The 27,736-nt window shown below is 34.0% G+C and overlaps 3 protein-coding genes across 3 annotated transcripts; all 3 read left to right on the forward strand.

The window, feature by feature from the left end:
* The first annotated feature begins 279 nt into the window (after positions 1-279).
* On the forward strand, positions 280-26,683 carry LOC134693838 (uncharacterized). Its single transcript, XM_063554771.1, has 4 exons — positions 280-479; positions 23,335-24,025; positions 24,361-24,472; positions 26,582-26,683. Exons 2-4 carry the CDS (start codon positions 23,765-23,767, stop codon positions 26,674-26,676), a joined length of 468 nt encoding a protein of 155 aa, XP_063410841.1. The 5' UTR covers positions 280-479; positions 23,335-23,764; the 3' UTR covers positions 26,677-26,683.
* On the forward strand, positions 2,558-6,148 carry LOC134692601 (uncharacterized). Its single transcript, XM_063553059.1, has one exon. The coding sequence runs from the start codon at positions 2,558-2,560 to the stop codon at positions 6,146-6,148; it is 3,591 nt and encodes a 1,196-aa protein (XP_063409129.1).
* Positions 6,263-10,567, forward strand: LOC134692602 (uncharacterized). The gene has a single exon (XM_063553060.1). It carries the CDS (start codon positions 6,263-6,265, stop codon positions 10,565-10,567), a length of 4,305 nt encoding a protein of 1,434 aa, XP_063409130.1.
* Positions 26,684-27,736: the final 1,053 nt, after the last annotated feature.

Genomic DNA, 27,736 nt, shown 5'->3' on the forward strand with positions numbered 1-27,736 from the left:
CAGTTATTTTTGTATTCTAACTACATATTATACAGACCTTTGACAATTTTCTTGACTAACAATGCTTTAGATCAAGAGTATTTAGGAAACTTAAAATCTTATCGCTACGGTCATCTGCAATGTTGTGCCGTACGCAACGACAGTTACGGACGGCCGCTTTCCCCCAGTGGATAGTAGGTAAGATTTATTTGTAGAGATTAAACAATACAGTACTTGTGTGTACGATCCCGTTTAAGTATGAGACGTATGATAAACACTCTGCGTGACACTTTTATTTTAAACGTTGTGTTTATATACACTATTTCGTATGACAAGTGTTAAAGACCGTGTCAGATATTTAAACATGTTTTAAAGTATGTTGAATATCTTTTATAATAGTTTTGAATCAATGCTTTGTTTTGTTGCTATGATATTGTTTTTTTAATGACGGATTGAAGAACAACCAGGATTTGTTAGTTTCATTACAGATACATGTCGAGGTAAGTACATTTGTATATATTGCAAATATATCAAACACAATGGTGTAATGCTGAATAATATAATACTAGGTTTACTTTAATAACAGATAATACTCATATTTTATCATTTTGAATGAGGGCTGGCACTCGCATGAAAGTAACTGCTATTAATTCCTTGTTAATTTATGTTATCCATTGTCATTCCTTTTTGACATCGGTCTCGGTCTTCTTTTAAACTGAGTTTTATTGTGCATATTAATGTGTGTTTGTTTATTACACATTAATCAAATGTATAAGGGAGCGTTGAGATCTCATGAAACATGTTTCCTCCCGCTGCATTCTTTCGCTTGTCCAAACAAATACAGGCACCTATGATCTGTGTTGGTTTCTAGCCCGTAGTCAATACTTCGGTGTTGACATGAATATTAATAGTGTTGTCATTTTTATAAATTTCCTGTTTACAAAACTTTGAATTTATCGAAAAACTCAGGAGTTTCTTATCCCTGGCATATATTATATTAGCCGTATTTTTTTGAAATTTTGGATCCTCAATGCTCTTTAACTTTGTACTTGTTTGGCTGTATAAATATATATTGATTGTTCTCATCAGAAAATTGTTTCAAGTTACCTTAATTATAAAATGATATCAAAATGCCGGGGAGCACTGCGAGGGGAGGCATATGACAATTCACAGTCAATTTGACATCAAGGCTTGTTGAAAGTTTAATGATCCTTAGAAAGTAACAAGAAGATGTTTGATTGGCTATGTTTTGAACCTACTGTTGCCTTTATTTGCCTAAAACAGATATACACAAACTTGTTTAAAAGAAAAAAAACTAATGTACGATTTTATGTTATTAATTAGCTATTCGTGTTCAAAAAGTATAAACAAAAAAAGTATGAATACATTGGTTCAATAATTTCCGTATTATTGTTAACACCGGAAACTTATTTCCTATGACCTAAATAACAAACTGATATATCATGTAAAAATCAAAATAATTGATGTAACAAACTTCAGTTAATTATTTATATGATTTATTTTACACCTAGGACTATATTTTATGTTATCTCTTATTTTCACTAACACCGGTAATCTAGTCAAGCAGACCTTGTTTATCACGTGATTACGCACCTATTGAAATTTAACAGGTGAGTCTCAAATCAGTCGGCACATGATCATTGAGAGTAGCACACGTTTGTGCAGTTGGGTTTGTGGTTTAGATAGCAATTTGGACATTATAATTGTCAGGACAGGACATGGATGTCCAAAGGCTAATTGAAACAACACTCAGGGGTTTTTAGGCCCGGTTTTAGTGTGCGTTGGCACGTTGCTAATTGTCGACTGGTCGGAGATAATGGTGTCGATGAATTAATGGTGTCGGGGTTAAAAATGGTAACAACTAGGTGATATATTGGTTGGAGTTACAACGCATGGAGGCGGTGATAAATTTATAGACCGTTTCTATTTATTTGGAGCAAAAAGTCCGTAAAATTATATACATTTTTAGTTGAGAAATCGAGAAGTCCGTGCAGTATTTATGCAGTTTAAAGCAGTTATAGTTTGTTATTCAGCATTATATTTATTCATACAAATTGAGTGTTCTCTTCAATCAATTTAGAAGCAACCAAATATATGTGAAAATTAGTTAATTCGTCCGTTTAATTATAAAGAGAAATTCAAAGGGGAACAACCCAGTTCATCATTTACATCTACAGTACGTACAACGAGGAACGTATCCGGGCAGTGTGCGGAAAGTGTGCAGGCCGAAATTTGTTTTGTTCCGTGTGTGTTTATTTAGTTACATTTGTGTTCTCATTTCATATTACATTTTTTGTTGAATTTACTTTATTTTGTTTTGTTAATTAAATTTATATTTTAATTTGGTTTTGTATGACATTGGCCACCTGACAATTCCCAAAGAACTTACTTCGTTACAATGGTGGCAGCGGTGGGATTGTCACTGTGCCAATTGTTATATTAGAAAATATTGTCAGATAGACAACAGGGATTTTTTTTCTGTTATATATTTTGTTTGAACTTTTATGTTTTATTATTTGTTTACATTATCATTTTATTATTATTTGTATTGTACAGTATGGCAGGAAGTGTATTACCCGCTTGGGTTCCGGAGATGTTAGAGAAGGGTGAAACTTTGGAGACATGTTTAGAAATGTTGAAAAACATGCAGTCTACTGAGAGAGAAGCTAGGATGGAAGAGAGAGAGATGAGAAAGATAGAGATGGAAAAAGAGGTACGTTTAAAAGAGTTAGAGCTTAGAGAGAAAGAAATGGCTCAAGGTGTTGCACCACCACAGACACATTCAAGTTTGAAGTTGAAACTTCCTAAATTTAAGGAAGGTGAAGACCCAGATGTATTTTTAAGGTCCTTTGAGAAATTGGTGGTTTTGCATAAAATACCCAAGTCTGAGTGGGCCCTTAGATTAGTCCCTTTACTTTGTGGGAAAGCTTTAGAGGCATTTTCTAGATTGTCTGAAGAGGACAGTAAAAATTATGATAAAATTAAATCTGCTATTTTATGTAGATACGAGCTTACTGCCGAGGCATACAGGGAGAAGTTCAGAAGTGAACGCCAGTCTTCGGATGAGTCATTTAAGGAATTTTCAGTCAGACTAGTAGGTTTTCTTAGACATTGGTTGGAGCGTGAGTTGATAGGCACTGATTTTGATAGATTTGTTGATTTAGTTACTAGAGAACAGTTAATGGTAAGTTGTAATAAAGAGCTCAAACTTTGGATCAAGGAACAGAAACCGAAAACAATTGATGAGTTGGTAGACAAAGCTGAGGCTTTTCAGCAAGCACATAAAGATGAACAGGTAAGTTCTAAATCAGTTGGGAGAATTGACACCGACCAATCTAAACAACAAGGTAGATATAACCAATCAAAAGGAAGACAACCTGACACTAGGACTTGTTTTATTTGTAAGAACATTGGTCATATAGCTACGCACTGTCCTACAAGGACGAACCGGTCAAAGGAGGATAATTTTAAGCCAGGTAAGTTTGGTTTGTGCATACAGACTAGACAGGAGTATAGAGTAGATGATTATATTAGTGGTGTGACTGTTAAGTTGCCTGGTGTTTCATGTAATGGCGACAAGGTACAGGTACATGGACTTGATATAGTAGAAGGTAAGATCGATAGTGATAAAATCTCAGTTTTGAGAGATACAGGTTGTTCTACTGTATTTGTTCATAGTAGGTTTACTAACCCAGATTGTCTTACAGGTCAGACTAGAGACATATGTTTAGCAGATGGTTCAGTGAAGCAGTGTCCAGAAGTATGTATTAATATTTCTACTCCTTATATTTCAGGTGATATTATTGCATTGATCTTAGATACACCGTTTGCAGATCTGATTGTTGGAAACTATGTGAACACATCAGTACCACATAGTGTCGATGGTTTATCAGTGACTAGTGGAGAAGATATTTTTGTTTCAGGTGACTCAGTCCCATGTCATGCAGTTGAGACTCGATCTCGAAAGAAGAAGCAGGATGAAGCAGATATTATGATTGATCAGACGAATGTTCAGCGTAGTAGCGATGTACCTATATCTCATTCTATAGATTTTTCAGACGTATGCCATGATTTTAAGATTTGTGATAGGAAGCAGTTGATTGAGTTACAGAGGACAGATGAGACTTTGGATAAGGTAAAATCTTATGTAAGTGATGTGCATGATAACCCAGCATCTTATTTTATATATAATTCAGATTTACTATATAGAGTGTATACTAAGCCAAGTGGTGAAGTTATTCAGCAGATTGTATTACCAAGCAAGTTGAGAGGAACAGTTCTTTCGTTGGGACATGATATTCCGTTGGCAGGTCACCTTGGGAATAAGAAAACAAGAGACAGAATCATGCAGCACTTTTTCTGGCCAGGTATATTTAATGATATTGCCGAATACTGTAGGTCTTGTCCAGATTGTCAGATAGGTACATCGAAGGGTAGAGTACCACGTGCTCCATTGATTAGCATACCACCTATGGATGAGCCATTTCAGCGCATTGCTATTGATTTTGTTGGCCCTTTGCCTATGACTGATGACAAAAACCGTTATGTACTTGTTTGCGTCGATTATTCCACTAAATATCCAGAAGCAATTCCTTTAAAAGACCAAGAAGCTTCTACAGTCGCTAATGCTCTTATAAGTTTATTTTCTAGAGTTGGCATACCCAGGGAGCTGTTGACAGACCAAGGCAGTAACTTTATGTCAGAGCTGATGGTTGAGGTATGTAGACTATTAAAGATAAGTAAGTTACGCACTAGTCCTTATCATGCTATGTGTAATGGACTCTGTGAAAAGTTTAACGGTGTACTGAAGAAAATGTTGAAGGCATATGCACGACAGACACCAAAAACATGGGATGCATATATCCCCTACTTATTATTTGCATATCGGGAGGTACCAAATGAGAGTACTGGTTTCTCACCGTTTGAATTGTTATATGGCAGGCACATTAGAGGACCTCTAGCAGTACTTAAAGAAGAGTGGGAAGAGCCTAGTACATGTCAAAACTCTGTGTTGAGTTATTTATTAGACACTAGAGAAAAGTTGAGAACAATGGCTGAGTACGCCATTGAAAATGAAACAAAAGCGAAACAAAGACAGAAGTTTTATTATGATAGAAAAGCTAGAGACAGAAAGATTGAAGTTGGTCAAAAGGTGCTTATATTATTGCCTACACATACATCAAAGCTGTTAGCGAGTTGGAAAGGACCATTTATAGTGACTGATAAAGTTAGTCCTGTTGACTATAAGGTCAAGGTTAGAGGAAAAGACAAAGTATTTCATGTAAATATGTTGAAGTTATGGCATGAGCGGGTAGATAATGATCTTGATAATAATGTCACAACAGATATTGCTGCGTGCTTAAATGTAATTTCAGGTCTTAACACAGATGAAGGCACAGATGATAGTGAGATGACTACAGATATAACTCCTGTGTTGAAAAGCAAAGAAAATGTAGATGACGTTACGATCTCACCAGAATTGACAACTGTCGAAAAACAGCAGCTTAAAGAATTATTATCAGAATATGAAGACATCTTTAGTGACGTACCTAAGGTAACAAATATTATAGAACATAGAGTAGTTACAAAAACAGAGGAACCGATTTACCAACGTCCGTACCCACTACCATACGCACTTAGAGATAAGGTCAGAGAAGAGATTGACAATATGTTAGCTGCAGGTATAGTTGAGCCGTCTGACAGTCCGTATGCAGCTCCGATAGTACTGATCAAGAAAAAAGACAACACACTTAGATTTTGTGCCGATTATCGTTCCTTGAACAAACAGACTATCTTTGACCCGATTTTTATGCCACGCATGGATGAGGTACTGAATAAAGTCAGCAGAGCACGATATATCAGTAAACTTGATTTAACTAAGGGCTATTGGCAGGTACCACTTGATAAAGATAGCCGACAGAAGAGCGCATTTATAACGCCGTTCGGACATTATCAGTTTACTGTTACTCCATTTGGTATGATGAACTCAGGTGCTACTTTTGTTCGTATGATGGATAAAGTTCTGGCAGGATACGAGGAATTTGCTGACTCGTTCATTGATGATATTGGTATATTTAGCGATACATGGGAGTACCATATTGAGCATTTAAGGGCAGTATTCGATTCACTGTGCCAATTGTTATATTAGAAAATATTGTCAGATAGACAACAGGGATTTTTTTTCTGTTATATATTTTGTTTGAACTTTTATGTTTTATTATTTGTTTACATTATCATTTTATTATTATTTGTATTGTACAGTATGGCAGGAAGTGTATTACCCGCTTGGGTTCCGGAGATGTTAGAGAAGGGTGAAACTTTGGAGACATGTTTAGAAATGTTGAAAAACATGCAGTCTACTGAGAGAGAAGCTAGGATGGAAGAGAGAGAGATGAGAAAGATAGAGATGGAAAAAGAGGTACGTTTAAAAGAGTTAGAGCTTAGAGAGAAAGAAATGGCTCAAGGTGTTGCACCACCACAGACACATTCAAGTTTGAAGTCGAAACTTCCTAAATTTAAGGAAGGTGAAGACCCAGATGTATTTTTAAGGTCCTTTGAGAAATTGGTGGTTTTGCATAAAATACCCAAGTCTGAGTGGGCCCTTAGATTAGTCCCTTTACTTTGTGGGAAAGCTTTAGAGGCATTTTCTAGATTGTCTGAAGAGGACAGTAAAAATTATGATAAAATTAAATCTGCTATTTTATGTAGATACGAGCTTACTGCCGAGGCATACAGGGAGAAGTTCAGAAGTGAACGCCAGTCTTCGGATGAGTCATTTAAGGAATTTTCAGTCAGACTAGTAGGTTTTCTTAGACATTGGTTGGAGCGTGAGTTGATAGGCACTGATTTTGATAGATTTGTTGATTTAGTTACTAGAGAACAGTTAATGGTAAGTTGTAATAAAGAGCTCAAACTTTGGATCAAGGAACAGAAACCGAAAACAATTGATGAGTTGGTAGACAAAGCTGAGGCTTTTCAGCAAGCACATAAAGATGAACAGGTAAGTTCTAAATCAGTTGGGAGAATTGACACCGACCAATCTAAACAACAAGGTAGATATAACCAATCAAAAGGAAGACAACCTGACACTAGGACTTGTTTTATTTGTAAGAACATTGGTCATATAGCTACGCACTGTCCTACAAGGACGAACCGGTCAAAAGAGGATAATTTTAAGCCAGGTAAGTTTGGTTTGTGCATACAGACTAGACAGGAGTATAGAGTAGATGATTATATTAGTGGTGTGACTGTTAAGTTGCCTGGTGTTTCATGTAATGGCGACAAGGTACAGGTACATGGACTTGATATAGTAGAAGGTAAGATCGATAGTGATAAAATCTCAGTTTTGAGAGATACAGGTTGTTCTACTGTATTTGTTCATAGTAGGTTTACTAACCCAGATTGTCTTACAGGTCAGACTAGAGACATATGTTTAGCAGATGGTTCAGTGAAGCAGTGTCCAGAAGTATGTATTAATATTTCTACTCCTTATATTTCAGGTGATATTATTGCATTGATCTTAGATACACCGTTTGCAGATCTGATTGTTGGAAACTATGTGAACACATCAGTACCACATAGTGTCGATGGTTTATCAGTGACTAGTGGAGAAGATATTTTTGTTTCAGGTGACTCAGTCCCATGTCATGCAGTTGAGACTCGATCTCGAAAGAAGAAGCAGGATGAAGCAGATATTATGATTGATCAGACGAATGTTCAGCGTAGTAGCGATGTACCTATATCTCATTCTATAGATTTTTCAGACGTATGCCATGATTTTAAGATTTGTGATAGGAAGCAGTTGATTGAGTTACAGAGGACAGATGAGACTTTGGATAAGGTAAAATCTTATGTAAGTGATGTGCATGATAACCCAGCATCTTATTTTATATATAATTCAGATTTACTATATAGAGTGTATACTAAGCCAAGTGGTGAAGTTATTCAGCAGATTGTATTACCAAGCAAGTTGAGAGGAACAGTTCTTTCGTTGGGACATGATATTCCGTTGGCAGGTCACCTTGGGAATAAGAAAACAAGAGACAGAATCATGCAGCACTTTTTCTGGCCAGGTATATTTAATGATATTGCCGAATACTGTAGGTCTTGTCCAGATTGTCAGATAGGTACATCGAAGGGTAGAGTACCACGTGCTCCATTGATTAGCATACCACCTATGGATGAGCCATTTCAGCGCATTGCTATTGATTTTGTTGGCCCTTTGCCTATGACTGATGACAAAAACCGTTATGTACTTGTTTGCGTCGATTATTCCACTAAATATCCAGAAGCAATTCCTTTAAAAGACCAAGAAGCTTCTACAGTCGCTAATGCTCTTATAAGTTTATTTTCTAGAGTTGGCATACCCAGGGAGCTGTTGACAGACCAAGGCAGTAACTTTATGTCAGAGCTGATGGTTGAGGTATGTAGACTATTAAAGATAAGTAAGTTACGCACTAGTCCTTATCATGCTATGTGTAATGGACTCTGTGAAAAGTTTAACGGTGTACTGAAGAAAATGTTGAAGGCATATGCACGACAGACACCAAAAACATGGGATGCATATATCCCCTACTTATTATTTGCATATCGGGAGGTACCAAATGAGAGTACTGGTTTCTCACCGTTTGAATTGTTATATGGCAGGCACATTAGAGGACCTCTAGCAGTACTTAAAGAAGAGTGGGAAGAGCCTAGTACATGTCAAAACTCTGTGTTGAGTTATTTATTAGACACTAGAGAAAAGTTGAGAACAATGGCTGAGTACGCCATTGAAAATGAAACAAAAGCGAAACAAAGACAGAAGTTTTATTATGATAGAAAAGCTAGAGACAGAAAGATTGAAGTTGGTCAAAAGGTGCTTATATTATTGCCTACACATACATCAAAGCTGTTAGCGAGTTGGAAAGGACCATTTATAGTGACTGATAAAGTTAGTCCTGTTGACTATAAGGTCAAGGTTAGAGGAAAAGACAAAGTATTTCATGTAAATATGTTGAAGTTATGGCATGAGCGGGTAGATAATGATCTTGATAATAATGTCACAACAGATATTGCTGCGTGCTTAAATGTAATTTCAGGTCTTAACACAGATGAAGGCACAGATGATAGTGAGATGACTACAGATATAACTCCTGTGTTGAAAAGCAAAGAAAATGTAGATGACGTTACGATCTCACCAGAATTGACAACTGTCGAAAAACAGCAGCTTAAAGAATTATTATCAGAATATGAAGACATCTTTAGTGACGTACCTAAGGTAACAAATATTATAGAACATAGAGTAGTTACAAAAACAGAGGAACCGATTTACCAACGTCCGTACCCACTACCATACGCACTTAGAGATAAGGTCAGAGAAGAGATTGACAATATGTTAGCTGCAGGTATAGTTGAGCCGTCTGACAGTCCGTATGCAGCTCCGATAGTACTGATCAAGAAAAAAGACAACACACTTAGATTTTGTGCCGATTATCGTTCCTTGAACAAACAGACTATCTTTGACCCGATTTTTATGCCACGCATGGATGAGGTACTGAATAAAGTCAGCAGAGCACGATATATCAGTAAACTTGATTTAACTAAGGGCTATTGGCAGGTACCACTTGATAAAGATAGCCGACAGAAGAGCGCATTTATAACGCCGTTCGGACATTATCAGTTTACTGTTACTCCATTTGGTATGATGAACTCAGGTGCTACTTTTGTTCGTATGATGGATAAAGTTCTGGCAGGATACGAGGAATTTGCTGACTCGTTCATTGATGATATTGGTATATTTAGCGATACATGGGAGTACCATATTGAGCATTTAAGGGCAGTATTCGATTCACTGAGACAGGCAAACCTCGTTGCAAAACCGAGTAAGTGTTTATTTGGCTACGATGAGCTTGAGTTTTTAGGACATATTGCCGGCGGTGGCAAGATTAAGCCTGTTCAGGACAAGGTATCTGCTATACATGAATTTCCAGTGCCTGTCACGAAGAAACAGGTGAGATCATTTCTCGGTCTGATAGGTTTCTACAGGAAGTTTATACCACAGTTCTCCGACATATCCGTACCTTTGACTGACCTTACAAAGAAAAACGAACCAAATAAAGTTAAATGGTCAGACACAACACAAAAATCTTTTGACAAGCTTAAAGAATGTATTTGTAGTGACTCTGTATTACGGAGTCCAGATTTTTCTAAAAAGTTTATTTTGCAGACTGATGCGTCCGGTAAGGGTCTAGGTGCTGTACTAGAGCAAGAATTTGATGACGGAAGGCGTCCAATTATGTTTATCAGCAAGAAACTCTCTGGAGCGGAATGCAACTACGCAGTGGTAGAAAAGGAGTGCTTTGCCATAGTGTGGGCGGTTAAAACTTTGAGAAACTATCTAGAGGGTAAAGAGTTTGCTATTAATACTGATCATGCTCCTTTACAGTGGTTACAGAGGATGAAAACCAGTAACCAACGGTTACTCCGTTGGAGTTTGATACTTCAGGAATTTAATTATACAGTTTTTTACATTGCAGGCAAGACAAACATTGTTGCAGATGTTTTGTCTAGATGTGGCGATATTTAGATAACCCCTGAGTGTGACGTTATTACAGCGTTATTGTGTTAATTTTGGTTTTATTTTAGTGTTACAGGACTGAATTTTTTATGTTTGATGTGTACATATTTTTTCTTTTTTTTTTTTTTTTTACTGATATAGCTTAGTTTCAGATTAGATTTTGAAGTTTGTTGTTTCTGGTCGGACTAAATGTTCTTTAGTCTCCTGGAAAGGGACGTTTGTAACAAACTTCAGTTAATTATTTATATGATTTATTTTACACCTAGGACTATATTTTATGTTATCTCTTATTTTCACTAACACCGGTAATCTAGTCAAGCAGACCTTGTTTATCACGTGATTACGCACCTATTGAAATTTAACAGGTGAGTCTCAAATCAGTCGGCACATGATCATTGAGAGTAGCACACGTTTGTGCAGTTGGGTTTGTGGTTTAGATAGCAATTTGGACATTATAATTGTCAGGACAGGACATGGATGTCCAAAGGCTAATTGAAACAACACTCAGGGGTTTTTAGGCCCGGTTTTAGTGTGCGTTGGCACGTTGCTAATTGTCGACTGGTCGGAGATAATGGTGTCGATGAATTAATGGTGTCGGGGTTAAAAATGGTAACAACTAGGTGATATATTGGTTGGAGTTACAACGCATGGAGGCGGTGATAAATTTATAGACCGTTTCTATTTATTTGGAGCAAAAAGTCCGTAAAATTATATACATTTTTAGTTGAGAAATCGAGAAGTCCGTGCAGTATTTATGCAGTTTAAAGCAGTTATAGTTTGTTATTCAGCATTATATTTATTCATACAAATTTAGTGTTCTCTTCAATCAATTTAGAAGCAACCAAATATATGTGAAAATTAGTTAATTCGTCCGTTTAATTATAAAGAGAAATTCAAAGGGGAACAACCCAGTTCATCATTTACATCTACAGTACGTACAACGAGGAACGTATCCGGGCAGTGTGCGGAAAGTGTGCAGGCCGAAATTTGTTTTGTTCCGTGTGTGTTTATTTAGTTACATTTGTGTTCTCATTTCATATTACATTTTTTGTTGAATTTACTTTATTTTGTTTTGTTAATTAAATTTATATTTTAATTTGGTTTTGTATGACATTGGCCACCTGACAATTCCCAAAGAACTTACTTCGTTACAATTGATCAATTTTTTCTTGTCAAATCCTACGAAGTTTGAACTCATTTTTGAAATGAAAACACGATATTTTTCAATTGTAAGACATTGCGTACAAAATAAGATAAAAATAAGTAAAATGAAATATTTTAAATACCCAATTTAATTTCACAAAGAAGAAAGAAGGTCATGAAATTTTAGGACATTGACTGGAGATAAAATGAAATTCAAAACAGTGTGGCTGTGGCCATTGATTGACACATTAAATTCATCCATTGACTAGGACAATTTAGGTGAACGTTTATATGTAACGACAACTGCTCACTATGCTCTTTTAAAAGACTCTTAAACTATGGGGTCACCAAAGGTTCTCAACACCTAAATAAAGTAATTCGAAAAAAATAATCAGAAATAACACGATGTTTTGATTTATATCAGTTATATAAAATCAAAACATAAAGATTATTTCTGATGAATTTTTCGAATTATTTTATAATTAAAGGCGTTTAGAAACCTTTGGTGACCCCACAGTTTAAATGTCTATCGTAGGTACGTCGTGAACAGTGGTCGTTACAGACAAACGTTCACGTAAATTGTCCCAGTCAATGGATGAATTTAATCTGTCAATCAATAGCAATAGCCACACTGTTTTGAATTTCATTCTATGTTGAAAATTCCTTTCGAAGCTTGTAGGAGTAATACAAACTTTAATGTCATCTAATACATTACTCATTCCGTTCAGTTAAATAATATATATTTTGTCGCGGTCAACCAACTCCTAATTGCTTCCTGCTAAATTTACAAAGGGATTATTTCAACTTCACCATAAGTGACCACGGTCATCTGTTATAAATAGACACAGTGCAGTTTATAGTATTGATAAATGTATCTAGTTCCGATGCAAAGACGCTATGACTGAATGAATAATAATACCAAAATATGCCATCAATTTTACCGCTTAAAACAAATTTGTTTTTATGTTCACTCCCTATTTAGAATAATTAGTTTAACCCTTACATTGCCTTTTGTCTGTTATTACATTTGCCTAAAGAAAGAATCAGCAACACATATTATACTCTCTCCCATAATAAAGTACAGTGCATTATGTGACTAATCAGCAACACTTTACTACCAAATTATGTTGTGAACTGCAAACACTAACTGGCTTATACACACATTTGATATTTTATGCAAGGACAATGATTGTGTAATAGATTAATTAAGACTTGAGTGAATTACAAACACCTCAGTATGTTAAATGACATCTATTTATGAGAAAGAAGATGTGGTATGATTGCCAATGGAACAACTGTTCCCAAGAGACCAAAATGACCAAGTCGTTAACAACTATAGGTCACAGTACCGCCTTCAACAATAAACAAAGCCCATATTACATAGTCAGCTATAAAAGGCCCCGATAAGACAATGTAAATCAATTCAAACGAAAAAACTAACGGCCTTATTTATATGAAAAAAATGAACGAAAAACAAATATGTATCACATAAACAAACGACAACGACTGAATTACAGGCTCCTGACTTGGGACAGGCAAATAAATCAATAATAGGGCGGGGTTAAACATGTAAGCGGGACCCCAACGCTCCCTCAAACCTAGTACAGTGGTATAACAGTACAACTCTAAAAATCAGTTGAAAAGGGCTTAACACATCAAATGGACAAAACATACAAGTGGACGTTGCCGGGTACTTGTACATCCCGACAACAAAAAGACACTAGGAACAGATCTGAGAGTACTCGCAGTTATCTAGTTCAAAGCCACTAACAGATAATAAAAAAAAAGCATGCATATGTTGTCTAATCAATTTACCTATTAAGTTTATTGTATGCATTTCTGGTCATCATTTATATAATTTATATTATCTCAATATTATTTTGTTAGATCATAAACTAATGTACAGTTAAATTTTTTTTTGGGGTTTTAATTTCGTAGATAATTCTCATCCACGAAATAAACGAAATTAAATCCGCGACGAATATTTCTGCTTTTAAATAGTGTTAAGATCTCAATTCAAGCTTTATGCATAGCACTTGACTATTACATGTTGGGTTGATATATAATTGTAGAGGATTAAATAGCAAAGAGATTGATATAAAGACACAACAAGGATGTTTTCTTAAAAAACAAAACATTTTTAAATGAATTGTGTGTTTTCTTTTCTTTTGTTAATGATGTTTTATCGAAATAATAACCCCATAATTTTTCCCTCGTAGTCTTTGTTAAATTGACATTTTTTCAAAAAACTACTTGCAGAATTTATCTTTTTGATAACAAAATACATGGCACGAGTACAGTTTGAACCTGTCCGGTACTTCAGTCAAATATTTACATTAAATTTCATTGCAAATAAGATTTTAAAAAAACACCACTGAAAGATGACCAATCAAAATGGTACCGTGTTACCTCAAGCTTCCAAAAAATGTAAACAAAACATCAAACAAACAAAATTTTGCTTAGAATCTCCCGAAGTATACGTTTATGACCCAGTTTTTTCTGCAAAGAAATACAGTTTTTATGTTCTACAATTGTCAAATTTAAGGGAATATTTTTGTTGCTCTTTTTCGTATGAAATTCGCAATGATTTTGCGATAAAAAGAATTTATTGATAAATAGAACATGTAGAATGTATCAACATCAGAATTAATACGCGATTGTCTTGAAGTATAGAATATGGATACTGACGTTGATTATCATCTTAAAAAAGTGTTAAAGCATTCTTTTATTAGTCTTTATGAATGTCAATTTTACTGTTAAGTCTGTTTTTGGTGTTCTTTGGAAATTTTTGCATTTCTATTTTTTATTTTTGCTAAAGTGCTTTTTTAGTATGTCTTTTTGTGTTTCTTTGATACATATAGCGTGGCTATGTACATCTGCAACCCATCTAAATGCTCTTGTGCTATTGTAAAAAAAATGGTATTCTTGTTATTCATTTTTGCTAATGTGCTTTGTTTATATGCCTTTTTGTGTTCCTTTGATACATAAGACGTAGCTTTGTACTTAAATATCCCGTTATTGTACTTTGTTAAATAAAAAATCTTTATTTTTGCTAAAGTGCACTATCTATATGCACTTTTGTGATACCTTTTTAACAAGTTTGTTTGTTTTTATAGTGATTAAGAATATAACAATATGATGACTATTGTACCCCTATTTTTGACAATTTTTCCTTTCATTTTCTGTTTGTTTTGTTCAAACAGTGATTAAGAATATAACAATATGATGACTATTGTACCCCATTTGGACATTTTAACCTCTTTTTTCTGTTTGTTTTGTTTAAACAGCGATGTCAATATATTGGAATTTGATTTGACTGTCATACGTCCATTCTTTTGATTTTGGCATTTGATTATCAACTTTCCGTTTTGAATTTTATTCGGAGTTCCTCTACCCCTTGTATTTTTAAATTTTGATTCACTAAAATAATTATATCATTACATGATGTAAATGTTTTGTATATACGAACTTTTTTTCATTTAAAAATTATATTATCATCAATTCATAGTATAAATAGGAAACTACTGGACATTGGGGGTAAAAAGAGTATATTTAGTTTTGAATCCGAACACTGTTGAATACCAGATCAGGTAATAATAATACACTTGGAGTAACAAAAACTGCACTTTATTTTGAACTAAAAATTCCATAAACATGATAAATATGTCACACAAGCGGTAAATGAGTGCTTTAATTCTCTTGGAGAAGATTTTGGATTATCAACTGACAGAGATAAGCCATTTTGAAGATGTTGCATTTGATCATCTTTCAATGGACAATTGTTTAAATAGACTTCAGAAACTAATTTAAATAATTTATATTTATACCAAGGGTTAATTCCAGATATGAGTAATTATTTATAAGTCTTTTTTTCAGATTCATGAAATTTTGATCATATATATATATAAGTTTATTTGGAGTAAAACAGGGCTAACATTTGCAGGAAAAAAGATATTATCTCTGTACTGAGATACAGTTTGTAGTAACATCTGTGTGTTTACCAAGAATATGTCTTTGTACCATAAATTAGTAACATAAAAAAAACAAAAATCCTAAGAAGCAGTTCAACACATGAGCCAAACTACCAATCAGATGACATTAGTGTCGTGTATGTTTTAACCGCTACTTTAAAAACAACTGTCATCTCAGACGGTTTCAATTTTGAGGTTATAAATATTTACTTTTAGTTCGCAGTTATATATCAATTTCGTATTGAGTTCACATTTTAATCAACATCCTGTAGCCTTTACTCTTACTTTACAGCGTCAGCAATGTCTGAAAAAACATCAATAGCCAAGGGTGTCAACAGATATGAATATGGATGTATCAAAACTTATTGAATGCTGTTAAGAGTCTTTTTCATAAATACTATAAGATGGCCAAGAGTAACAGCTTCTGGGTGCCTTGTATATTTTTTTACACCTCATTTGTCATCATGATATTATCTCTTGGTCGTGTTAATTTTGACGTGACTCAGTTTTGGTGCATTCAGCTGTTGGTATTTTTTTATTTCTGGCGTCCCTGGAACATCGGTATAAAAGTGATACCTATAGTATAAACAAATAAAGAAAAGCCAGTGTCACTCTGACATCATGCAATACAATAAAAAGTAAAATCACAAAAATACTGAACTAAGAGGAAAATCAATTCGGAAAGACTATAATGACATGGCAAAATTAAAATACAAAACGCATCAAAAAAGAATGGACAAGATGGAGAGTTGTCTCATTGGCACTCACACCACATCTTCCTATATCTGTCATATTCCTGACTTGGTACTGGCATTTTCAAATGTAGAAAATGGTGGATTAATAATAAATGCAACTCTGTATTGGTCTTGCTCAGCTCGTGCAATTACATTTGCTTAGAAGTACTGTTAACGGACATCACAATCAAAATTCACTGCATATCACTACTTACAGTTATGGTATCAATAGTTATCAAAGGTACCAGGATTATAATTCAAAACGCCAGACACGCGTTTCGTCTACATAAGACTCATCAGTGACGCTCAATGGTGAACTTTTCCCCTCATTAGTAGCATATGTCACTTCCTGACTCAAATATAGTGTACACTATCATGTTCAACATTAACCTTAGCGTGTCGATCCAGTTAACTACTAAGAGTGAATATGAAAGTTAAGACAGTTACACATCGAAAGCAATATAGTTAAACTTCTACATTATAACCGTTCCGCTTAATTCTTAAATGATAGCATAATATTTATTAAAAAAAAATACATCCGAAGCTCTTTGTAAGAGTATCATATTTTTACAGTTATTATTCTGGTATATGGTTTCTTGAGATAACTCATCTTATGTCGGCTTCTTCGTTTTTGTAGACTTGTTAATTCATTTGTTGATGTTTTATGAAATTCATTTGATATTTTTGCCTTTTTCTTCTTTTAGTAAGTAGTAAGTTTTATTAACTGCAGTAAATTCAAAATCGTTCAGACAATTCCATTTCAGTAAATTCAGTATTCAGCTCTCCCTTAATACCATTAGCGAGTATGGTCTTGAGAAACGATGATAGTCCGTCAGAAGGGGAATATAGAAGAGTGGACCATTTTAAGAGAGAGAAATATATCTTGCACGTTAGACAAGTCATTGTGCATTTCGAAAAGCATTTGACATTGTTAGACAATTTTAAAATACATTTGTTTCATATAGATTTATAATTTGTAAGAAATACGACTCTTCTCTAATGGACAGGGGTCTGTTGTTCAACTTGTCGTTAGTGCTAACGCATCGTTAAAATTTCTTAATCATTCGATTAAATTTAAATTAGTGTGTTGTTCAACTTGTCGTTAATTTTAACGCTGCGTTAAAAAGGCTAAAATTGTCGTTAAACTTAATCCACCTCTTTGAGGTGTATTAACTTTTAATCATATGATTAAAGCATCCAAGATGGCTGCAGTATCAATGCAAAAATAAGCTTATCCTCGAAATTTGAGATGTTTAAGATATATTTAGCTTCTGGAAAGAGATTTCAGCTGTGAAAGAGCTTTTAAAATTAATATTTGAAAGAAACACAATATATTTGCTAGGAGTTGAGTTGACATATAAATTGGAAAGATATTTGACACGATGGGGCGAAGGATCGGACGCACTCATTAATTGGTCATTTGATAACAGAATGAAACTGCGCATTTCGGCAGATTTCGGTTTGTATTTTACCGCTCAGTGACGGTGTTGATCGCAACTGAGACTACTATAACACTGTGTTATAGTAGTCTCAGATCGCAACAACGGCCACATTATTGTACGGAATCATTCAATGAAATATTACGCAAAACAGCTTCATAAATTCATAAATAATAAATGTTACCATAGCATTAATGCACAGGCCATAGGTGATTTTGGAAGCAGTTCTTTGCTAATTTCCCCATTTTTCGAAGTTCAAATAATAGCACATTCTCTGATAGCGCCCTTGACCTAACAGTTTACGCAGGTAAATTATAACAGATTAGTTCGTCCCACAGATAGCTCGGACCTTACGGTTTTTATCTTAACATGGGAGTTTTTAAACATTATTTATTTCCCATTTATTATTAAAAACTTATGTTTGACGAGAACCCAAATCATGGATGGATCCAGCCATTTGGGGGGGGGGAAAGGGGGGGTTCCAACAGTGCCTAAGTAAAAGGGTTTAGTGTTCCAACTCTATGTCTCCTTTCAAATGCTTTGATTGTTAAATAAAAATGGATTTAGACCCCAGATACCCCTCCTGAACCTCCACTCCAATTATTTATTATGAAAATGTTCTACTGCAAGTGTTTTATGTTAGTGATTTAGTAAACAAAAATATGAGTCAATGATATGTCTCATATTTCTCAACTGACGTGTAATCATGATACAAACTCAAGCACCTGTTATCAAGAATCTGGAAAATCTCATTTGATTTTTCGAGTGTCAGAGACATTTCAAAAGAAGCAACTCACGCCCGTTGGGAAAGAGGGAGAATTTCAGTTACTAGTGCTGGTCATTCAAATAATTTGGATCATTACAAAACATAATATTATGTTTGATTTATTTAACACTCAACTATATGCTACTCTGGTGTAATAGTCTGAGTAAGACATGATAAAGTATAAATTGCGTCAATATTAACAATAAAGGGCATGCAAAAATCCAATAGAGAAAATTACATGGAGAATTCTATATATTGACCATTTGTTATATCATGATCGTGTTCTTATAGTGACACGTACATGTAGGTCATAAATCAATTTCATTTAATGGAATCAAATGACATTATGTTTATCTTCTAATTGGTGCAATAGGGGTTCATCGGCGATTTGAGCAAAGATTTCTTGACATGTATAGCGGATAAAAAAACTCATGGTTAGAATTCCTAGAACAGACAAGGTACAATGACTAATATTTCATGTATATTTCGGGAACACGGAGAGGGTACCCCTGGCGTATCATTGTCATTTTGTTTAGTTTTATTTGTTACCTTATCTGACTTCGGACTCGGACTTCTTTTAAGCTGAGTTTTACTATGCGTAATTTATGTTGTTCTTTATTCTACATTGGCTAGAGGTAAAGGTGGAGGGTTGAGATCTCTCAAAAGTTATTTAACCCCAAAGCATTTGTGAGCCTGTCTCAAGTCATGAGCCTCTGGCCTTTGTTAATATTGAATGTTTTAAATGGGGATGTGGGTCCCCTGTCCGTTCATCTTTCCATCCGTCAGTCTTTCCTTCCCATTATGGTATATAGTTATTCCACATAACTCCTCATACAGTTTGAATTCTAGGAATTTTTAACTTTGCTGTCTATTTGTACATATATCCAAGGTGTGAATGTGGTCAGGGTTTTGATTTTTATTAATATTAGCTTTTTGGGGAGATAGTTGAACTTGTCATTATTGGAGTATATATGCTTAAATAAAAAATGCATATAATTTCTGGATGGATAACTCCTCCCACAGTTTGAATGCTAGGAAGTCTTCAGTTTTATGACTATTTAAACATATATACTGAAGATGTGCATGTGAAATAGTAGATAATAAGGACATACTATGAAAATTAGCATATTGACATGAGATTATGATTCAGGTTATTTTCTAGGAGTTACGCCCCTTTGAACTTGTTTGTCTCACTGTACTACTGCAACAGTTTGTCACCAACAACAGAATTTCATGAAACCTTTTAGATTATAAGGACATACTATCTAGACGTGGATATCGACAGGAAATTACGTTTTATGTTTTTTTTCTTATACAATTTTTAAGGTGTTTTGATTTAGAATTAAATTTACATCTGCGGGGGCACAACAATATCTCAAATAAAGTCTCATATTTACTTTGTTTTAATACAGTTACCTCAGAATGAAGTTGGGGGGGGGGGGGGGGGGGGCTGGGGGGAGCCGATGATCACTTTGTCGAGATTAATTTTTAGATCATTTATAATATGTTTTGGAGTTGAGTGTGACGTCCATTTTCACTGGACTAGTACACAATTTATATTTAGGGGTCAGTTGAACCCCGCCTCCGGGTGCTGGATTTTGTCGCTGTGTGGAAGACCCGGTATAAGTACGTGGCCTTCGGCTGTTTTATGTTCTTTGGTCAGGTTGTTGTCTCTTTGACATTTTCCCCATTTCCATTCTCAATTTTATCAATCAGTCTGAGACAAACAAACGATGTAATAACATTGTGTGAACTCATGTGTTTGATATTAATTATTTGCTTTGTATTTTCGTATTTTTCTGCTGAAACGCGTTGAACAAATATATTGGAGAGGTGTTTATAACTTCTGAAAGGTTTTAAAGAATATATTGTTATTTTAGAGAAGAGAAGAAATTGCTGAATGTCTACTTGCAAACACTTCATGCATACATATATCACACATTAATAAAAGGAATCATATTTCAAACAAGAAGCTGTCACAGTACTTTTTGCCAAAAAAAAAATAGAAACATAAACATAATCCATAGTTATTTTATTTATAGTTAGCATCCATCTTTGTTGGTAAGTTGTACAATATCATCCAATGGTAAAAGAGACCACACAAAAGGGACCAAATAAGCATCTCCTACTTGTATACAATCGGCTATTTGCATGTGCCTGTAATTGTTTTATCGCGATTTGTCATATCTAGGCCTTTAGATTTTATAGCTTATTCAACGTTATGAGTTTTTCTCGTTGTTGGAGGACGTACGGTGACCTATAATTCATTAACTTCTACACCATTTTGCTGTCTCCAAAAGGGAGTTGTCTCGTTGGCATTCATACTACATCTTCTTGTCTTTATATTTACTAGTATGCACCCTATCCCACATGATTATCGGATACCCAAAATATCCTACTGTTGGATTGCTTTCATTAATCTTTATTATTATTTCTATCTGGATTTTTTTTCTGACAGAGTATTGTCAAATAATGTCACGAAAAAGTTGCTATTTCAATTTAAAAAAAATATTGAAAACTCATATACCTTGACTGATAGAAGGACTGTGCATTATGCCATTAGAGCTTATGTTTGTCTATGTTTTATATAACATGCCGACTCTAAATAAAGCTTATTTATTATTTATTTATTTATTACACTTACACAATTGAATATTTGTAATTGTCCCTCTGTATCTCCTTGTGCCGTAGGAACTACAATCGATCTCAGTTCAGTTGAATATAGTGCGATTTACACCATCCGTAAAATTATCTTAAATGTTAACTTGGCATGCCATACTTGATGAAATGCGGACGTGAAAGAAAGCACTCTTCACTCAACGCCCCAATGGAGATGTTATTTCGTCATTTTAATAGCATGTGAAGAAGGTTGAACATACTAAACAACATAACTGACAGGATTTTTTAAAGAAATCATAATGATCTGGATATGTGGAAAACTGGAGTAAAATCATGAAAATCACGGCCATGAATCGGATGCATTCTTATTGAGGACTGCAATCAGATCACTGACATTATTTCTGGATCTTTCTGACAACCAAATGTTGCATGATAAAAGTATTTCAAGTGAAATGCAAATGTTGATTATTACAAAATGTACCCATAACCATTTCATGGTAAACAGGGACCAAACAAATTGACAATGCCGCATATTCTCAGGGCATTACTTGACTTTTCACTGAAATTATTTTTCCATTTAAGAACATTTCATTATGAAGTGGAAACAAAACTAAAACATGAATATGATTCCATAAAAAATATGAACATGTTGTAAGATATTTATTCAATAATTATTTGTACCCAAAAACTGTTTAAAAGAAGAATGTTATGATTTAATGCAAACAGGGAAGTTATAGAGGCCCTTATTTACAATGCATTCTGGGAAACACTTGCTAAATACCCAAACTTAATCATATGATTAAAAATTAATCGCATGATTAGTAAATACAATGATTAAAATAAGTTGAACAACGAATTTTAATCATTGCATTAACTAATCATCCGATTAACTTTTAACGACTGATTAAAATTAATCATATGATTAGTTTAATCACAAGTTGAACAACAGACCCCAGATATTATAACCGATATCTATCCTAAATTCCGGTCAACCCGATGATAAGTTATTTTTTTTCACTTGCAGTGCGATGTGAGATTTGTCCAATTGAATTCATTCGAATAGTTAAGCAGCTTACCACACAAATCATGCAAATGGTGATACAAGCATGAAACTTTGAAAGAACATGCCTTTAGGCGTATGTAATCATATAAGGGGGGTAGCCATGAAAAAAATCATCCGATCATGGCGGCCATCTTGGATTTTCGAAATGACGTCTTCACAGGAAAAAGACATTATTTTTATGGCCCGTTTTGCTTGTATTGTACAAAATTGAGTAAATCATTGTTATATAAGATAAAGTATCACTTCCGGTCAAATATCGGCCGATAACCCACTCCTGTTTTTTTAATATTCCGAATATGACTGTTTTATAACCCGAATAATGTCAGTCGTTAAATTCCACAAATCTTCGACTAATCTAGAACGAATAGCAATAATAGCAGAAACTGTTTTTTATTGCTTTGTTATATGTTTTGCAAATAGTGATTGTGTATCATGGTTTATATGCAGCTACATGATTTTGTTTCCAATTCATAATTGTAATTATATTATAAGAAAATGAGGTAACGTGGTATGATTCTAACAAACTATCAACCAAAGTTGAAACATAGTGAATGTGAACAATCATAGACAACTTTTCGGCCTTCATCAATGAGTAAACCTAATACAGTGGTGTTGGCTATAAAAGACCCTAACATGAACAATATGAAACAAATTGGTTGAAATGTAACAGCCTTATTTACAAAACAAACAAATATGACAGATGGGAACACAACCACTAAGCTTCAGGCTACTTACTTGGGATTGACACAAAAAGAATGTTGAGGGGTTAAACATGTTTTTGAGCGCTCAATGATAATTGAAACATTGTCTGTGTTTCACCACACGCGAATTGATATAATGGAAACTGATGAATACAATAAAACAGTGTTTGTGTTTAACAACATACGAATTAAAGAAGATATACTGTGGTGTATAATTTCAATCGTTACTTAAAGAACAAAACGTGATTAGATTGTTTTGACTACAAATATATTTCATTAGCTTAGGATCCAAATTATGAATTTGTAACTCAAAAGTCTATAAAAACTTGATTCGTTCCAGATATGGCACCAAAGGATAGGGATAACTTTTTCAAGATAGTGGCTCTTATAGTTGAAATTGCAAGTGATGTTGTCTGGAAATATATAAAACAAAACATACTCGGTTCTTCTAGCTTTGAATCATTTCTTAATTCGAAGAAAGAAAAGCACAAGATAGTTCATGTGTATGAAACTCTTAATTGCTGTGAATGTGTTTCAGAAAAGATAAAGGGCGAAAGATTGATAGCTAGAAAACAGTTACTTTTATTATATAAATCGGATGATACGAAACAGCTGCCAATTCATAAAAAATATGTTGGCGGTAAAGTGACCCAAATTTGCATCTGTAATTATTATGCAATAGAAAACATTGATATAAAGGTCGTTGATATTACACTTGCGAACTATATTTTGCAAAATGTGGAAAAAGAGAGCAAGGGCTGGATAATTGGATGACACAAATAAAAGATTTGCGAAACGAAATATTCCACCTGTCAGATATAAAAGAGCTCACAGATAATGAATATAATGCCAAATGGGATACATTGAAAGGATCCATATTAGGAATAGTTAGTTTAATAGACAAAGACTATGAAGAGGAAATCACGAAAAAGATTATTTACACGAAACAGCTCACAGTTATCCCGGCTTATATGTTGAATTATGAGATTCTTTGTCGAGATTACTGGAGAAATAAATGTGCTGAATTTGAGGTAAGATGGTATATTCTCCGACAAATACAAATCACAAAAAATTTTTTTTTGGCAAAATCTAAATTAGGTTATATTATCATATACTAGATTGAAGTATATATATATATCAGGATTTAAACAGAAACAAAAGTCTCTAAATAAGTTGTAGTGGTGTAGTGATCACAATAAATGTCTTCTTAGAAACTTAAAGTAATCATAGACTAATTAAACATGTTGTTAAAAAATCATTGTACATTACGTATAACGAAGGTTTGAATAAACTTAATTGAGTTTTTGATACGATAGTAAACAGAATGAATAATTATTTTGATTGTTGTTATATTATATTTTAAAAGAGGGCCCAGTGTGAAGAAATTGTGGAAAAAGCAAATGCTTTACAATCAAAGATGCCTAGGGTATTCAGTGAATCGATGGAAATTAATTGCCAGACCACCATGAACAGAATACGTAAATATCAACCTTCCGCACACATACATACAAGTACTTTACGTCAATGGTGTCTGAAAAGTTAAATAACAAAAATACCGAACTGTCAGGGATTTTGAAAACGGAAATTACCTAATAAAAGGGCAATTTCAATGCTCAGACACATAAAAGGAATAAATAACAACTGCCATATTTTTGATTGGGTACAGGCATTTGTTATGTAGAAAATGGTTGATAAGACCTGGTTGTATAGCTGATTAAACCTCTCACTTGTATGATACACGCATTAAATTTCGTTTTGTCCTTTTCCTAATGTATGCAACCGAACACAAATCATTTATTTTCTTTACAAGGCTCAATGACAAAAACAGAAATGTTTTATGGGATGTAGGCTTTCAGTATCTAGTCATTTAATTATACATTCAGAACATACTAACATGTCAACAAACATTTAGAATTGCAGGTGATTCGCAAAACCAGTCCTGATCATACAGAAGTATAATTGTGCTATAATCTTAATCAATATAAAACAAACAAATAAAACAAAGAAACGTGTTCGTATAGTAGACACCACAAAGCCCTGACATAATGGAACGAAAATCAATTCAATCGAAAATAACTACTGTTTTACTATTATAAACAAATGACATTAAATCAAAGATATTAATAAAGCACCCGCGGTTTAGATATTCTGGGTTTTATAAAAAAAAACTTTTATGGCATATTCCACATCTATACAGAATATCATATTTGCTTTAGCAGTGGGGTTAACTTTTCTTAGTGACAGGCATGTTGAAAGCCTTCCATAATCTTCCAATGTTTTAATGAAATACAAAACTTTCAAGAGTGTGCACCATGCAGTTGTGAATATTTGAACTCGGCCACTGAATTTTTTATAATAACGAAATATACGTTTTGATCGGGGACAATATTATTCATAATTCTGGTTTATATTTATGGCTTACTTAATTTTATACAAGTTTGAAATCTTAAATGTAAAAAAGCACCAACACTACCTTTACACTATAGACAATGCAAGCAATGATTTGTTTCTGATTTTTTTTATTCAGGAAAACATTTATTGTTATAAAATATTATTATTTTCTTGTCCCGGGCACTTTTTTTCTTTCCCGGGCGCTTTTTTTTCACCGTGGCCTTTTTCTTTTTTCTCCGGTTTTTCTCGGGCGCTCATAGGCGCTTTTTAGTAGAATCGATCAACGATAGCCATTAAATTATGAGCAACTACAAATTACCAAATGGCCTTCAACACTAAGCAAAGTAAGCTGCACAAGTCCTGGCATGAACGAATGTAAAGCGCTCTATCATCTCTTGATCAGGAACAACAGAACATACAAAACAACACAAGAACACATTAATAAAATCAACGAACTTGACTGTCACACCGACAAAAGGCAATGACGGACCTTAGGGTATTCCCAATTTCTGGAAGCAAGTAAGCAGTAAAAACAAGTAAAAAATAATTCATGTCTATCCGGACTAAAAACGTCAATAAATAATTGACTTAGAAACGACACGTCAAAAAGTAATTTTATCAATTGCGTACAACTTTAGAACATACATGTAAATATAGATTTTTTATGTAAAAAAAAAATCAAAGGTTTTTTTTTCAAAATAAATGCCAATAACCACTAATACTCTTCTATCGATATTGTGTCTATTTCGACTGATATTGTTCGTGTCTAATAGATTTCTACAAAATCATTTCTCAGTGAACGCAAACTTGTATGATCCTCATCGGAATATGCTTTTTAATTATGTTAAAATTGTCGTGCTCAAACCTGATATTTGGTTCGGATGAGATTTGTTTTTCGTCAGTTTTTGATAACAAATAAAAATCAGGCACATTTCTAATTATATAATCGTACCAGAAATTTGGTTGTCCTACAAGATTTGAAAGACAATTCGAAAATGGCTTGGCATATCGATTTGTGATGATTAATTTTATATAGGCTTCTAAACAAATATTACCAGTAAAAGAATTCGACCTATCTACACATAAACGGAATAATGTCTTTGTAATTCTCCCAGTATTTGACTTTATAACATGTTGCCAAAATTCTTAATGCTAAAATATTTTATTTTGTGCATTTACTGATTTGTATTTAACAGAAAAGTTTAAAACTTGTGTTGACAAGATAAATATACTTATCGAGGTTTTTGGAAACCATGAAACAATGAAAGTGGTGACGCCTGAAGAAAAGTAGAAGAAGGTATGTTTAATGAACACCCTTACCGAAAAAATTAGCCCTGCGGCAACATTTGCCGCAAGCTTCCAGCAAGCATTTGCTGCAAACTTGTTGTTACCATTTAACCATACAAATGAAGGTTGCGACAAGCTTGCTTCATACATAAATATGCAAATTAGATTTGCCGCAAGCTTGCGACAATTGTTTGTTGCAAACTTGCAGGAACTACACATATTCCAATGGCATGTGTGTAGACTCATTCAATTTATATCTTGGAAATGAGTTATGAGATTTAAGGAAATACATAAATGCATTTGAGTTTTAAAAAAAAGGGGTAGGGGTCATTCTCAAATGACATGATGTACCTGTATTAAGAAATGAAAAACGATAAATCTCAAATGTGTATTGAGTATAAAGCTAGGTAATAATTGCATAACATAATTAAACTTCATCTAAATAAACATGGTACAGTAAATCAGTTACAGAATTCAAACTTATAATAGCTTTAGTTTTTCAAACACACATACATGTATTTATAATTGCTTACTTAATTATTAATGATGATAATATTATTTATTTCATTAAAGAGGGACGAAAGATACCAAAGGGACAGTCAAACTCATAAATCTAAAACAAACTGACAACGCCAAGGCTAAAAATGAAAAAGAAAAACAGAAAAACAATAGTACACACGAAACAACATTAAAAACTAAAGAATAGACAACACGAACCCCTAAAAAAACTAAGGGTGATCTCAGGTGCTCCGGAAGGGTAAGCAGATCCTGCTCCACATGTGGCACCCGTCGTGTTGCAGTTCAAACATGCAGTTCTATGAATTATTTGTACTTACAAAGTTACTTACTCAATATCCTATATTTTTCAACAAAAATCCCTTTTTGATATCTGCTATGTGAAATGCATTTTCCAAACATAACCAACATGACCTATACATAATTTCAAATTGTTAGCTTCTAGGAAATGCCAACTAGGCATGCCTAGTCAATATTGTGTAATTCTTGCAATGTTCTGGCAAACATATAGAACAGTCAAGTGTTCTGCAATCTCGCGGCAAACATAG

The sequence above is a fragment of the Mytilus trossulus genome, chromosome 12 (assembly GCF_036588685.1).
Source record: "Mytilus trossulus isolate FHL-02 chromosome 12, PNRI_Mtr1.1.1.hap1, whole genome shotgun sequence".
Taxonomy (NCBI): Eukaryota; Metazoa; Mollusca; class Bivalvia; order Mytilida; family Mytilidae; genus Mytilus; species Mytilus trossulus.